Source organism: Salmo salar, chromosome ssa27 (genome assembly GCF_905237065.1).
Source record: "Salmo salar chromosome ssa27, Ssal_v3.1, whole genome shotgun sequence".
NCBI lineage: Eukaryota > Metazoa > Chordata > Actinopteri > Salmoniformes > Salmonidae > Salmo > Salmo salar.
In genome coordinates this window covers 6,266,181-6,283,399 of record NC_059468.1, presented here as the reverse complement: position 1 = coordinate 6,283,399, position 17,219 = coordinate 6,266,181, and the positions used below count along the sequence as shown (strand labels likewise).

General features: G+C 42.2%; 1 protein-coding gene across 1 annotated transcript in view; it reads right to left on the bottom strand.

Annotated features, from left to right (window-relative positions):
• LOC106588512 (choline transporter-like protein 4) overlaps positions 1 to 17,219 on the bottom strand; it is a 43,809-nt gene that overhangs the window by 25,751 nt on the left and 839 nt on the right. Inside the window, exon 2 of the mRNA XM_045709587.1 lies at positions 122 to 170. Within this exon, the coding sequence (XP_045565543.1) occupies positions 122 to 170 (49 nt within the window). The remainder of the gene's footprint in view (positions 1 to 121; positions 171 to 17,219) is intronic.

Here is a 17,219-nt window from a genome sequence, read left to right as displayed (position 1 = left end):
ACTAATAAAATTTGATTTGATTTATTTCACTTGCTTTGGCAATGTAAACATATGTTTCCCATGCCAATAAAGCCCCTTAAATTAAATTGAATTGAAAGAGATACTTAGTGGAAAAGGCTACCTTTTATGAATGGGTCCATTGAAGGTGGGGTCATACTGAGCAGGTTCCCCTGAAAAGAAAAGGCAGTGAGATAATGGGTCAATAACAGAATTGAAATATCTTTTCTGAAGGTATTTACAATGACTTAACACAAACACCTGATAGCAGTGTGTGATGTTAGTTCATTGTTTACACATTACACAGATCGAATACATAGGGAAAACATCTCTCGGTAATGGCAATTTGCATTGATATTCAAAAGAGCTCCACTGTGCGTAAGAGTCTATGGAGAGAATTACGTGCCTGTGAGTTTGAGGGTTTGTTGGGGGGGGGGGTTTGCTATGCAGCGAGAGTGGCCTTTGTTAGTATGCAACTCATTGAGTTGATGAGCAACAGTCTTCAGCTTGAGAAGGAGGAAATGTAGCAAAAACAATAAGACCTTGACACATCTTTATAGGTCAAACAATCTGTACATACACTGGAGAGTTTTGGTGGTGATGACTGGGTTGATGATGATGATTGGGTTACGGGAATTACATTGCTAAGAGTCACTTTCTGGAACACTAGGGCAACTCTTAAGAGTTGGCCAATGGAGAAAAATAGAGAGCAAGATATGGTGAAAGAGAACTATTAAGATATGCATCTTTCATCATTCCTCTCTTTTAATCTCTACATTGCGTAAGTCAATGTGTTTATGGCAAATTTGACAGTTTACGCACCCTGAAAAGTAAGGTAGCCTTAAACTAAAAAGAAGGGGCAGTATGTGATAAGGGAGATTTGAATTGAATTTGAATTCAAAGATGGAGGGACTAGGCTCAAAGCAGAGCAGTGACTTTTGAAAGGGATCTCCCAAAAATATTCCATCAGACATTTTCCACTGAAACAACTAGGGCCGGGACAAAACCAGTATTGCTTTGCACGTTAGTATCGTGGCAAGGAACTAAAACACGAAACAGCCCTAATGTTGGTAACAAAGATCATTACGTTGTCATCCAGAGTCACATTTATTTATAGGGCTCCCGAGTGGCGCAGCGGTCTAAAGCACTGCATCTCAGTGCTAGAGGCGTCACTACAGACCCTGGTTCGAATCCAGGCTGTATCACAACCGGCCGCGATTGGGAGTCCCATAGGGCGGTGCACAATTGGCCCAGCGTCGTCCGGGTTATGGTTTGGCCGGGGTAGGCCGTCATTGTAAATAAGAATTTGTTCTTAACTGACTTGCCTAGTTAAATGTTTTATTTTAAAATATTTATTTTCCAAGCTATAGCACACAATATTGCACATTCAGCAGGTATTTATGTTCATGTTTTCATTTTTGCAATGGAAAAATTATTATTACGATACTGATATCGTCAAAGCCCTACTCAAAAAATTGACAACATTCCCCTTATCACAGTAAGCAATTAGCTTTGTTTGGTTTATATTCTACTTAGCAAGCCAAACATTTCTAAGAGATGTTTTGCTTGGTCTCATGGGCTCCTCACAATAAACCAATCAAAATCCCAGAATAAAATGCCTTCATAAAATGACAAATTAAAGATACAGCACCTGTTGAATCTTGCACTTCTGTCCATGGAATATGCAGTTGAGCATGCCGTTTTTTTTCTTCATTTCAATTAGGCTACTATAGGATAAAGTATCAGGCCAAGTCTAGTTGGACATTACACTCTTCACTGATTGGAAGCAAGCAAAGCACTCATGTCAACAATGAAGTCAGCATCTATGGCTTAGAGTTAGTGAATTTGCATTACAATGTAGGCCTGTTCATTAGGTCCATGGCCTACAATGTCTCACACTGCGGTAAAATCTAAAAATCCCTAAATATCAAATAAATGAATCATGCTTAATTTACTTTTAATAAATTCTCTATCAACTATTATCGGACGAAACCTTTACATCCTATATACCTACTAATCCTGTTTTATGGGAGCTCAATGTTTTAGTAACAACTTCCCAGAGATTAGTGAAAACTGAAGCTTTGTAGTGAGTATACAATAAAAGGTATAGGATATTGACAATCATACTGTTTGTTTTGCGGCTACTAAGTACAAGGCCTACTGTATGAAAGATTTAGACTGAGGCATGCAGTTGGCTTCCAACTGACAGAATACACATAACCATAAACATCTAATAGAATATTCAATATAGCATCCACTGCATTTTCAGCTAAGCCTTGTACACGGAGTGAAAGTCAGAGAAACTCGATTTGCTTGCCCCCAAACAAAGAAACCTGTTCCTCTGCCTCATTGCCGGCTGTAAATGAATATCAGATTACAGTAGAATATAAGGCTGTCTGTTTAGGGCAAATCACAACCTGGAAACTGACTGGCAGTGACCCTTTCCTGATGTCGTGTTTATACTCCCTGCTTTTTACCACCGTCTGATCACATAAAGAATAGAAATGTCTGGAGCCTACAAAACTTGAACCTCAGACGTAAGGGCATTTTTACTAGTACTAAAGGCTCAAACAATGCGTGTGTCTGTAGGTGATTTCAATTCATTTGGCTTGACTTTGGATAGTGGTGACGTAAAAGAAGGATACATTTTTTGGGGTCCAATTTAGAGCCTGACAGGTATATCGGTTCACTAATATTATAGTCAGATATTGGCCTTTCACCATTATACTCAGTATCGGCAGATAATTCCACAGAACCAATATTCAATAAATAGGATGAAAAAAGGGAATCTCATGCTTATCTGAACATTTGCGGGCATTTTCATGATGGCATTATTGTCACAATGTAAGAAATCAACATCTGAAGCATATTTCTTGGACAGTTGCTCTTTGGGATGACAATTTATGAGAACTCTGTGGAAAAATTACACTTTAATTTCCCCTCTGTAAAACAGTATATTGGCAGATACTTTTGTATATATAGTGTATGTGGACACCCTTTCACATTAGTGGATTCAGCTATTTAAGCCACACCCGTTGCTGACAGGTGTATGAAAATTGAGCACACCGCCATGCAATCTCCATAGACAAACATTGGCAGTAGAATAGCCTTTCTGAAGAGCTCAGTGACTTTCTACGTGGCACCGTCATAGGATGCCATCTTTCCAACAAGTCAGGTTGTAAAATGTCTGCCCTGCTAGAGCTGCCCTGGTCAAATGTAAGTGCTGTAATTGCCATGTGGAAACGTCTAGGAGCAACAATGGCTCAGCCGCTAAGTGGTAGTCCACACAAGCTCACAGAACAGGGCCGCCTAGTGCTGAAGCGCATAGCGCGAAATCGGCTGTCCTCGGTTGCAACACTCACTACCGAGTTCCAAACTACCTCTGGAAGCAACGTCAGCACAATAACTGTTCGTCAGGAGCTTCATGAAATGGGTTTCCATGGCCGAGCAGCCGCACACAACCCTAAGATCATGCACAATGCCAATCGTCGGCTGGAGTGGTGTAAAGCTCGCCACCATCGAACTCTGAAGCAGTGGAAGCGTGTTCTCTGGAGTGATGAATCACGCTTCCCCATTTGGAAGTCTGACGGACAAATCTGGGTTTGGCGGATGCCAGGAGAACGCTACCTGCCCCAATACATAGCGCTGGGGCTGTTATTCATGGTTCGGGATAGGCCCCTTCGTTCGAGTGACAGGAAATCTTAATGCTACAGCATACAATGACATTCTAGATGATTCTGTGCTTCCAACTTCCAAACATTTTCCTGTCTCAGCATGACAATGCCCCAGCGCACAAAGCGAGGTCCATACAGAAATGGTTTGTCGAGATTGGTGTGGAAGAACTTGACTGGCCTACACAGAGCCCTGACCTCAACCCCATCAAACACCTTTGGGATGAATTGGAACGCCGACTGCGAGCCAGGCCTAATCGCCCAACTTCACTAATGCTCGTGGCTGAATGGAAGCAAATCCCCGCAGCAATGTTCCAACATCTAGTGAAAAGCCTTCCCAGAAGAGTGAAGGCTGTTATAGCAGCAAAGGGAGGACCAACTCCATATTAATGCCCATGATTCTGGCAGGTGTCCACATACCGATAAACACTATATGACCAAAAGTAAGTTGTGTCCCCCCCAAGAAACGGAATCAGTGTCGGACCCCCAAAAAAACATATTGGACGGACTCTAGTCCAATTAGAGATACTGATGTATGGGTTATGATGTGGCGTTGTGATTATTTTTTGGGAGGGTATATTAGACCGCATAGTTAGTTAGTTGTGTGCATGTATGTGCGTGTGTGTGTGCACGTGCGCGCATACCAGTGCCTATGAGGAAACAGTGCATTGGGCTGTCAAGGCCAGCATAAGTCAACCAATTAAGTGATGATGTTTTACTGTGAGATTTAAGGTAGGCCTACACGCACCCCACCCTCTTCTAATGCAGAAATGGAGGCTTGAGGAAAGGATGTAGGGCGGCCCAGCCCCCGAAGTGACTCTTATCAACTGTTTGCAAGGATTCCTCTGTGTCGTCTTAGGAATTCAACATTCTCTGTGTTGATCTCACCAACCCTCATTGTCACAGCTCTGGGTTCATTCATTTTACAATGCAATTAAATATCTGCCTTTAATATAGACAATTCTCATGACCATTCCTTGATCTCAGTCAGCTAAAGGCATAATACTCGATTGCACGTGGTTTAACCGTAGTCTCTGGCATATTGCTGTATTATTTTATGGAGTCAGATAATTCATTTGATGGGCTAATTGCTTAATCTTATCACATGCGAGGCATATAAAATATGCATACATATTAGGGCTAACCCCATTCAGTTGACTGGGTCAATAAGCTGTTGGTTGACCGAGATTTATTTAGTCGAGCAGTTGCAAAAAATATATATATCTCATAGTGTACAAGACACCTGTCTGATTTGCGCTGAGTGGACTGATCCATTGTGGAGGCCGTGGGGATGGCACAGTCCATCAGATTAAGACATGTGCTACTGAAATTATATATGGTTAGACAATGGTGCAACATTGTAAACAATGGTGCAACAATAACAAAAATTATATATTTTATAACAAATGTGTTTTCTCCCGCGTTGGATAGCGGTCGCGGTCCATGGTTCTGAAACAAATCAGTGTGCTGTTGAATTGGCGCCTTTTCCTAGACCATGTTGCTATGTGCATAATAGCAAAGTTAACTAGCATATTGGTGTTGAGAACAATGTGTGGAGGAAGCAGCAGAATGAGATGAGAAAACAGCCCTTGCCTTATTGTCTAAGAAAAGTGAGGAAACCCGTACTTAATTAGGTCTATAATCAATAGCCTAACTGTTAAATGTGCCTGGCTTTATAAATCATCAATACAGCTACAGAAATAAGACAGATCCTGCTTCTGTTGCCTGTTTGAGGGTTTGTTTAATAGCCAACTGATTTCGTGAGCACCAAGCCTCACACAACATGTCAAGTAAACGATTTCAACAAATCCGGCTGAATTTAATTTTTGCTTTGCTGTAATAAAGGCTTTACACTTTTGTTCATTATAACAACCAGATTTATTATTATTTATTTAGTGTTTACACTGTTCCAAATTGTGGTGAACAACAACAACAACAACATTAGTAGGCTTAGTATAGCAGCCTTGCATAACCACCATCGAGCTGTATGCCTAACACCATGCCCAAACCGGACACGTTGTGTGTGTGCGAGCATTGAAAAATAAATGTACACATACAGTGAGGGAAAAAAGTATTTGATCCCCTGCTGATTTTGTACATTTGCCCACTGACAAGGAAATTATCAGTCTATAATTTTAATGGTAGGTTTATTTGAACAGTGAGAGACAGAATAACAACAAAAAAATCCAGAAAAACGCATGTCATAAAATGATTAGCATTTTAATGAAGGAAATAAGTATTTGACCCCCTCTCAGAAAGATTTCTGGCTCCCAGGTGTCTTTTATACAGGTAACGAGCTGAGATTAGGAGCACACTCTTAAAGGGAGTGCTCCTAATCTCAGTTTGTTACCTGTATAAAAGACACCTGTCCACAGAAGCAATAAATCAGATTCCAAACTCTCCACCATGGCCAAGATCCAAAGAGCTCTCTAAGGGTGTCAGGGACAAGATTGTAGACCTACACAAGGCTGGAATGGGCTATAAGACCATCGCCAAGCAGCTTGGTGAGAAGGTGAGTTGGTGCGATTATTCACAAATGGAAGAAACACAAAATAACATTTTCTCTGACCATTGGAACATTCTATTTTAATCTATATAGCAACTGTTTGGCACACATAATATGCATGCAGTGCTTGCTCCTTACCTTTTTCTTGATCTCCAGTATTTTCCACAACTAGTCACATTTATTTCACACATCTGACTTTCCCTTTACCTCCTGAGCAATGTGTAAACATTGCCCCGTTTCAAGTTTGTCACGTCCTCTGCATCTATTTTGCTGTTACGGTGTTGAGTTTGTTATAACCAAGTTATTGATGTGATTATGATATGCTATAGGAACAGCCTGCCAGCTCATTAGGCAGCCGCCTATAGCGGCAGATTGACCAGGGCGGCATTTTCTGAGCTAAACTGACCAAGACGCACTTCCAACAACACATAAATCCTCACATAATTCTGCTCAAAAACAATTACAATTTATTTCAATCAGTGGCATATTGGGGCTGATGCTGGCCTTTGATAAGCATTTCCCACTTTGTCAAAGGCAGGCCCACAAAATATTTTGCTTGTCCATTCCCAACGCGCCTCTCCAGGGTGCTGTTGGAGAGATGCATCTCTGCACTGCTCCACCAACGTTCAGTCAAAAAATGTACATAAATCATGTAGCAGATATAGGATACGGTAGAGTATGTAGACTTTTCTGAAGACTACAGGCTGGAGATAAAATGTATGATAGATTTTTACATCATGCAGGTTTCTCCGATCAAATAGCCTAACCTAAATGGCGCTCAATCAAATAAAAAAATTTGCCGTCATGTTAGCAAAGCAACATATCCTAAAAACAGGACAGGTCAAAGTAAAATGGACATTACGGAATGGACAATCACAACTGCTGTCCAGGAGTTTCACCCCATTGTCATAATCAGTGGTTTCACATTTGTATCTGTACATTTTTGACAAGCTGATCATAGTGAAAAATAAAATACTTCAGCATTTCCTGCTGTTTAAACACATTGCAAATAGGCTCGCGATAACTCCTGATAAAGTTGGATAGCTGATATTCAAGGCTTAAATAGCCAAATTGATTAGTCATTGGAATCAGGACTAATAAAGCCAATGCAATAGCCTGTTTTACAAACGGTGGGCCTACCACATGGATGGGCATTCATAAAATTCCATTGTGGGCTAACATGGTATCGGCTTGAGGGGGGATATACATGGCTGTGACATTAACTGTAAGTACGAGCAGACTTCTTTTGGACGTCTTTTTTTGGTCCTGTCCGGATGTAATTTTTTTGTGTTTTACGAACGGTAGGCTTACCACATAAGCCTACCGTTCGGTAAGATGGCGCCGACAGAGAGGGTCGCCTCGCTTCCAGTATTTCGTTTTTTTATGTATTATTTCTTACATTGTTAGCCCAGAAAATCTTAAGTGTTATTACATACAGCGGGGAAGAACTATTAGATATCAGAGCGACGTCAACTTATCAACATTACGACCAGGAATACAACTTTCCCGAAGCAGATCCTTTGTTCGCACCACCACCCAGGGCATTTGATCTGATCCTAGAGGCTGACCCAAAACAACGTCGCCACAGAAGAGGTAGACGGAGCGGCCTCCTGGTCAGACTTTGGAGGCGTGCACACTACCCACCACGTCCAAGTATATTACTCGTCAATGTCCAGTCTCTAGAAAACAAGGTAGACGAAACTAGGGCAAGGATTGCTTTCCAGAGAGACATCAGGGATTGTAACATACTCTGTTTCACGGAAACATGGCTCTCTCGGGATATGCTGTCAGAGTTGGTACAGCCACCTGGATTCTTTGCGTCGTGCCTACAGAAATAAACATTACTCTGGGAAGAAGAAGGGCGGGGGTGTATGCTTCATGATTATAGACTCATGGTGTGATCGTAACATACAGAAACTCAAGTACTTTTGTTCACCTGATCTAGAATTCCTCACAATCAAATGCCGACCATATTATCTCCCAAGAGAATTCTCGTCAGTTATTGTCACAGCCATGTATATCCCCCCTCAAGCCGATACCATGACGGCCCTCAAGAAACTTCACTGGACTCTATGTAAACTGGAAACCATATATCCTGAGGCTGCATTTATTGTCGCTAGGGATTTTAACAAAGCAAATTTGAGAACAAGGCTACCTAAATTCTATCAGCATATTGATTGTAGCACTCGTGCGGGCAATACACTGGATCACTGCTACTCTAACTTCCGCAATGCATACAAGGCCCTCCCCCTCCCTCTCTTCGGCAAATCTGACCAGGACTCCATTTTTCTCCTCCTGTCCTATAGGTAGAAACTCAAACAGGATGTACCAGTGACGAGAACTATTCAACGCTGGTCTGACCAATCGGAATCCACGCTTCAAAACTGTTTTGATCACGCAGACTGGGAAATGTCCCAGGCAGCCTCAGAGAATAATATTTATTTATACGCTGATTCGGTGAGTGAGTTTACAAGGAAGCGCATTGGAGATGTTGTACCCACTGTGACTATTAAAACCTACCCTAACCAGAAACCGTGAATAGATGGCGGCATTCGCGCAAAACTGAAAGCGTGAACCACATCTCCACTTCGCTGATCCTCAACACTGGGGCCCCACAAAGGTGCGTGCTCAGAATTTGTGCTTTGATTTCATTTTAGATGGGCATTCATAAAATTCAATTTCAGGCAACACTTGTAGGCTACACCTCTATAAGCATGGAACAACGCCGACACTTTTTGGATGTGTTTTTTTGGTGCAAATCTGAACCACTCATAGATATCTTTGTTTGGTTCAGATTTTGTCCATTCTAGAGTAGCCTTGATTGGTCCTAACATAGATGTCTTTAAATGACTTCTTTTCAACTTTCAATCAGAACCAAATCTGAATTTTTAACATCAGGAAAAAAAGTATTTTCAACTTCCATTCAGAACCGAAAATGAACCTGATTTCAAAATCTGGAAAATATATTTTAAATATACGGAAAATACATTTTCACCTTTCATTCGGAACCTTTATTTATGCTTTGGACCACTGCGTCCGAGTGGTGCATCGGTCTAAGGCACTGCATCTCAGTGCTAGAGGTGTCACTACAGACCCTGGTTCGATTCCAGGCTGTATCACAACCGGCCGTGATTCGGAGTCCCATAGGGTGGGGCACAATTGGCCCAGCGTCGTCTGGGTTAGGGTTTGGCCATGGTAGGCCGTCATTGTAAATAAGAATTTGTTCTCAACTGACTTGCCTAGTTAAATAAAATAAAATATTTAAAAAAAAAATAGAACTTCAACTTCCTTTTAAATAAGTATTTTAGATGTCTTTTCAACATAATTTTGCTTACTGGGCCCATTCTAGTTTTGTCCCGTCCGAATCTGCCATGTCAGTAATGTTTACATGGCAGGAGAGTAACAATTCCATCCAGAATAACCTATTGTTTTTTGGTGAACTCCAAGGTCCTCTGATAATACTAGTCCCGTGCGAATTGACACCCCTGTGTTTTGAGTTTGACATGTGTAGCTTGCACTTTGCGCAAGAAAACAATAACTGATTCAATAAATGTAACAAACTCCTGTGCATAAGCTATACAGTTGAAGTCGGAAGTTTACATACACTTAGGTTGGAGACATTAAAACTCGTTTTTCAACCACTCCACAAATTTCTTGTTAACAAACTATAGTTTTGGCAAGTCGGTTAGGACATCTACTTTGTGCATGACACAAGTAATTTTTCCAACAATTGTTTACAGACAGATTATTTCACTGTACCACAATCCCAGTGGGTCAGAAGTTGGCATATACTAAGTTGATTGTGCCTTTAAACAGCTTGGAAAATTCCAGAAAATGATGTCATGGCTTTAGAAGCTTCTGATAGGCTAATTGACATCATTTGAGTCAATTGGAGGTGTACCTGTGGATGTATTTCAAGGCCTACCTTCAAACTCAGTGTCTCTTTGCTTGACATCATGAGAAAATCAAAAGAAAATCAGCCAAGACCTCAGAAAACAAAATGGTAGACCTCCATAAGTCTGGTTCATCCTTGGGAGCAATTTCCAAACGCCTGAAGGTACCACGTTCATCTGTATAAACAATAGTACGCAAGTATAAACACCATGGGACCACGCAGCTGTCATACCGCTTAGGAAGGAGACACGTTCTGTCTCCTAGAGATGAGCGTACTTTGGTGAGAAAAGTGCAAATCAATCCCAGAACAACAGCAAAGGACCTTGTGAAGATGCTGGAGGAAACAGGTACAGAATAATCTATATCTACAGTAAAACGAGTCCTATAAATCGACAGAACCTGAAAGGCTGCTCAGCAAGGAAGCAGCCACTGCTCCAAAACCGCCATAAAAAAGCCAGACTACGGTTTGCAACTGCACATGGGGACAAAGATCGTACTTTTTGTAGAAATGTCCTCCGGTCTGATGAAACAAATTGAACTGTTTGGCCATAATGACCATTGTTATGTTTGGAGGAAAAAGGGGGAGGCTTGCAAGCTGAAGAACACCATCCCAACCGTGAAGCACGGGGTGGCAGCATCATGTTGTGGGGATGCTTTGCTGCAGGAGGGACTGGTGCACTTCACAAAATAGATGGCATCATGAGGCAGGAAAATTATGTGGATATATTGAAGCAACATCTCAAGACATTAGTCAGGAAGTTAAAGCTTGGTCGCAAATGGGTCTTCCAAATGGACAATGACCCCAAGCATACTTCCAAAGTTGTGGCAAAATGGCTTAAGGACAACAAAGTCAAGGTATTGGAGTGGCCATCACAAAGCCCTGACCTCAATTCCATGGAAATTTGTGGGCAGGACTGAAAAAGCGTGTGCAAGCAAGGAGGCCTACAAACCTGACCCAGTAACACTAGCTCTGTCAGGAGGAAGGGGCCAAATTTCACCCAACTTATTGTGGGAAGCTTGTGGAAGGCTACCCGAAACATTTGACCCAAATTAAACAATTTAAAGGCAACGCTACCAAATACTAATTGAGTGCATGTAAACATCTGACCCACTGGGAATGTGATAAAATAAATAAAAGCTGAAATAAATCATTTTCTCTATTATTATTCTGACATATCACATTATTAAAATAAAGTGGTGATTCTAACTGACCTAAGACAAGGAATTTTTACTAGGATTAAATGTCAGGAATTGTGAAAAACTGAGTTTAAATGTATTTGGCTAAGGTGTATGTAAACTTCTGACTTCAACTGTATATGCATGCGATGCATACATGTGTCACGTAAAGAGAGCAAGGGTTGAGGGAAAAGGGAAATTTCTTCCTAAACAAATGAGGGATTTCGGTAATAGCCAGTCAGAAATTGATGTAATTATGTTGCAGCTTCAGCAACATGGACAGCGCGACAAACACTTTGATAAACACTGATGTTCTGTGGTGATCGCTGCAGCAGGGAGGAGAGAGAGACCACGGGTGCTTGTCAGACACTCGCTGTCTTTTTTTGTTTTTAACACATGCGCAGCAAGTCTGAGCCTGGCCTAGCACAGTCAAATAAATTGCTGGTGTGACTCCCTCTAGTCATTTGTGGGTCTTAATTATTCAGTCAAACTATGTGCTTAAAGCCTCAGACAAGCTCAGTGAATATAGTTCATTTGATTAAAACACAGAGGATGTCAATATTGTGTCAGACTTGCCTAGTTAAATAAAGGTTAAATAAAAAGAAATAAATATATTGATTGTAGCACTTGTGCGGGCAATACACTGGATCACTAACTTCCGCGATGTGTATAAGACCCTCCCTTCGGCAAATCTGACCACGACTCCATTTTGCTCCTCCCGTCCTATAGGTAGAATTGGTCTAAATAACTGAGGACTCTTTGTGGACCAAGATTTTTTTGGGTCGGGGACAGCCCTAATATAAACTCAGCAAAAAAAGAAACGTCCCTTTTTCAGGACCCTGTCTTGCAAAGATCATTCGTAAAAATCCAAATAACTTCACAGATCTTCATTGTAAAGGGTTTAAACACTGTTTGCCATGCTTGTTCAAATGAGCCATGAACAACTAATGAACATGCACCTGTGGAACGATCGTTTAGACACTAACAGCTTACAGACGGTAGGCAATTAAGGTCACAGTTATGAAAACTTAGGACACTAGAGGCCTTTCTACGGACTCTGAAAAACAACAAAAGAAAAATGCTCAGGGTCCCTGCTCATTTGTGTGAACGTGCCTTAGGCATGCTGCAAGGAGGCATGAGGACTGCAGATGTGGCCAGGGCAATACATTTTAATGTCCATACTGTGAGACGCCTAAGACAGCGCTACAGTGAGACAGGGCGGACAGCTGATCGTCCTCGCAGTGGCAGACCACGTGTAACAACACCTGCACAGGATCCGTACATCACACCTGCGGGACAGGTACAGGATGGCAACAACAACTGCCCGAGTTACACCAGGAACGCACAATCCCTCCATTAGTGCTCAGACTGTCCACAATATGCTGAGAGGCTGGACTGAGGGCTTGTAGGCCTGTGGTAAGGCAGGTCCTCACCAGACATCACCGGCAACAACATCGCCTATGGACACAAAACTACCGTCGCTGGACCAGACAGGATTGGCAAAAAGTGCTCTTCAGTGACGAGCCGCGGTTTTGTCTCACCAGGGGTGAATGTCGGATTCGCGTTTATCGTCGAAGGAATGAGCATTACACCGAGGCCTGTACTCTGGAGCGGGATCGATTTGGAGGTGGAGGGTCCACCATGGTCTGGGGCGGTGTGTCACAGCATCATCGGACTGAGCTTATTGTCATTGCAGGCAATCTCAACGCTGTATGTTACAGGGAAGACATCCTCCTCCCTCACATGGTACCCTTCCTGCAGGCTCATCCTGACATGACCCTCCAGCATGACAGTGCCACCAGCCATACTCTTCATTCTGTGCGTGATTTCCTGCAAGACAGGAATGTCAGTGTTCTGCCATGGCCAGCGAAGAGCCGGGATCCCAATCCCATTAATCACGTCTGGGACCTGTTGGATCGGAGGGTGAGGGCAAGGGCCATTTTCCCCAGAAATGTCTGGGAACTTGCACGTGCCTTGGTGGAAGAGTGGGGTAACATCTCACAGCAAGAACTGGCAAATCTGGTGTAGTCCATGAGGAGATGCACTGCAGTACTTAATGCAGCTGGTTGACACACCAGATAGTGACTGTTACTTTTGATTTTGACCCCCCCCCCTTTGTTCAGGGACACATTATTCCATTTCTGTTAGTCACATGTCTGTGGAACTTGTTCAGTTTATGTCTCAGTTGTTGAATCTTGTTATGTTCATACAAATATTTACACATGTTAAGTTTGCTGAAAATAAACCCAGTTGACAGTGCGAGGACGTTTCTTTTTTGCTGAGTTTAGTTTTGATGTCTCACTATTATACTACAACGTAGAAAATAGTAAAAATAAAGAAAAACCCAGGAATGAGTAGGTGTCCAAACTTGACTTGTACTGTATATGCATAAAATAATGCTTGTTTAATGTCAGTATTTCCTTGTAAATTAAGCTTTATGCCTTCTATGTGAATTCCTTCATTTTACAATGAAATTAAATATCTGCCTTTGATATGGAAAAATCTCATAACCCTGATCAGCTAAACACATAATATTTGATTAACCATAGGATCTGGCATATTGCTGTATTATCTTTTGGAGTCAGATAATTCATTTAATGGGCTAATTGCTTAGATCGCATGTGAGGTCTATATAATATGCATACATATCAAATATGTATCCCACTACAAGGATATACAGTAGCTAGCCTCATCTTCCATCACCCATTCCTTCTCTCAGTTCACTACTTTGTGGAGATGTAGATAAATATTAGCTTACTAATAAATAATTATAACCTGATGGCGCCTCTAAAAAAATAGATGACACAGGTGACCTCAGAGACATGTTGTTGTTCTAACAGTATCTCACATGAACAAAAACCAGACTAGGTCCAGCACCTTGGCGACAGCATTTGTAACTACAGTGGGGCAAAAAAGTATTTAGTCAGCCACCAATTGTGCAAGATCTCCCACTTAAAAAGATGAGAGGCCTGTAATTTTCATCATAGGTACACGTCAACTATGACAGACAAAATGAGAAATAAAATCCAGAAAATCACAGTGTAGGATTTTTTAATGAATTTATTTGCAAATTATGGTGGAAAAATAAGTATTTGGTCACCTACAAACAAGCAAGATTTCTGGCTCTCACAGACCTGTAACTTCTTCTTTAAGAGGCTCCTCTGTCCTCCACTCATTACCTGTATTAATGGCACCTGTTTGAACTTGTTATCAGTATAAAAAGACACCTGTCCACAACCTCAAACAGTCACACTCCAAACTCCACTATGGCCAAGACCAAAGAGCTGTCAAAGGACACCAGAAACAAAATTGTAGACCTGCACCAGGCTGGGAAGACTGAATCTGCAATAGGTAAGCAGCTTGGTTTGAAGAAATCAACTGTGGGAGCAATTATTAGGAAATGGAAGACATACAAGACCACTGATCATCTCCCTCGATCTGGGGCTCCACGCAAGATCTCACCCCGTGGGGTCAAAATGATCACAAGAATGGTGAGCAAAAATCCCAGAAGCACACAGGGAGACCTAGTGAATGACCTGCAGAGAGCTGGGACCAAAGTAACAAAGCCTACCATCAGTAACACACTACGCCGCCAGGGACTCAAATCCTGCAGTGCCAGACGTGTCACCCTGCTTAAGCCAGTACATGTCCAGGCCCGTCTGAAGTTTGCTAGAGAGCATTTGGATGATCCAGAAGAGGATTGGGAGAATGTCATATGGTCAGATGAAACCAAAATATAACTTTTTGGTAAAAACTCAACTCGTCGTGTTTGGAGGACAAAGAATGCTGAGTTGCATCCAAAGAACACCATACCTACTGTGAATCCAGGCACTTGTCATCTCCCGTCTGGATTACTGCAACTCGCTGTTGGCTGGGCTCCCTGCCTGTGCCATTAAACCCCTACAACTCATCCAGAACGCCGCAGCCCGTCTGGTGTTCAACCTTCCCAAGTTCTCTCACATCACCCCGCTCCTCCGCTCTCTCCACTGGCTTCCAGTTGAAGCTCGCATCCGCTACAAGACCATGGTGATTGCCTACGGAGCCGTGAAGGGAACGGCACCTCCATACCTTCAGGCTCTGATCAGGCCCTACACCCACTGCGTTCATCCACCTCTGGCCTGCTGGCCCCCCTAGCTCTGAGGAAGCACAGTTCCCGCTCAGCCCAGTCAAAACTGTTCGCTGCTCTGGCACCCCAATGGTGGAACAAGCTCCCTCACGACGCCAGGACAGCGGAGTCAATCACCACCTTCCGGAGACACCTGAAACCCCACCTCTTTAAGGAATACCTAGGATAGGATAAAGTAATCCTTCTAACCCCCCCCCTTAAAAGATTTAGATGCACTATTGTAAAGTGGTTGTTCCACTGGATATCATAAGGTGAATGCACCAATTTGTAAGTCGCTCTGGATAAGAGCGTCTGCTAAATGACTTAAATGTAAATGTAATGTAAATGTAAGCATGGGGGTGGAAACATCATGCTTTGGGGCTGTTTTTCTGCAAAGGGACCAGGACGACTGATCCGTGTAAAGGAAAGAATGAATGGGGCCATGTATCGTGAGATTTTGAGTGAAAACCTCCTTCCATCAGCAAGGGCATTGAAGATGAAATGTGGCTGGGTCTTTCAGCATGACAATGATCCCAAACACACCACCCGGGCAACGAAGGAGTGGCTTCGTAAGAAGCATTTCAAGGTCCTGGAGTGGCCTAGCCAGTCTCCAGATCTCAACCCCATAGAAAATCTTTGGAGGGAGTTGAAACTCCGTGTTGCCCAGTGATAGCCCCAAAACATCACTGCTCTAGAGGAGATCTGCATGGAGGAATGGGCCAAAATACCAGCAACAGTGTGTGAAAACCTTGTGAAGACTTACAGAAAACATTTTGACCTGTGTCATTGCCAACAAAGGGTATATAAAAGTATTGAGATAAACTTTTGTTATTCACCAAATACTTATTTTCCACCATAATTTGCAAATAAATTCATTAAAAATCCCTACAATGTGATTTTCTGGAGAATTTTTTTAAATAATTTTGTCTGTCATAGTTGAAGTGTACTTATGATGAAAATTACAGGCCTCTCTCATCTTTTTAAGTGGGAGAACTTGCACAATTGGTGGCTGACTAAATACTTTTTTGCCCCACTACATTGCTAAAAGCAGCAGAAGTGTTCAAACTAGTGTGGTCTTTGTGTAGTTGAATCATTTCCTTTCAAACTTGGTTCTCCAATGTTCTTTGCTCTTAGGCCTGGCTCACCTCACACTAATGACTGGTCAATGATTAGCAGGCCATTATTGTAGGCTTTTCAGTATTAACCACACAGTCTAAAGCAGGGGTGTCAAACATAGCAAACAGGATGGACAGACTGGACACTGGGACCTTTACTTATCCAAGAGGCAGCTGAATTTACATGGAGTGGCTTTTTGAATACCAGGGTCTAAGATACATTTTGCCTCTGAGACATTTTGTGGATATGGGCCCTGGCCTTTACTTTGGTTTACCTGCTGTTCATTTACCCATGACTTGTATTTTCCTGTCTCCTCTTCTGCTCTTGCTCTCTACACAAACTTAATTTGTTTACACAAGCATCCCTGTACTGTATCAAAACTCCCAGACTGTCAATAGAGTCCATTCATCTCGTACAAACAACTGGATTATGTCCCAAATGGCCCTATGGGTCCTGGTCAAAAGCAGTACACTATAAAGGGAAAAGGGTGCAATTTGGGATACAACCCCTTGAGTAAGGTGGACAGGTAATAAGACACAAGAAGGCAGTGAGCCTTTATACACAGGCACACCCAGAGATGGACATATGTAAAACATGGTTCTGTAGGAACACAACTCACAGAAGACTGACAGAGAATGAATGCCTCACAACAAAACAGATTTTTCATACAATAAATATTCAAACTTCCTCTATATTTCCCCATTTAATGCAAAAACCTACATGAAAGCATTGGCATGCCATAGAATATCAGTGC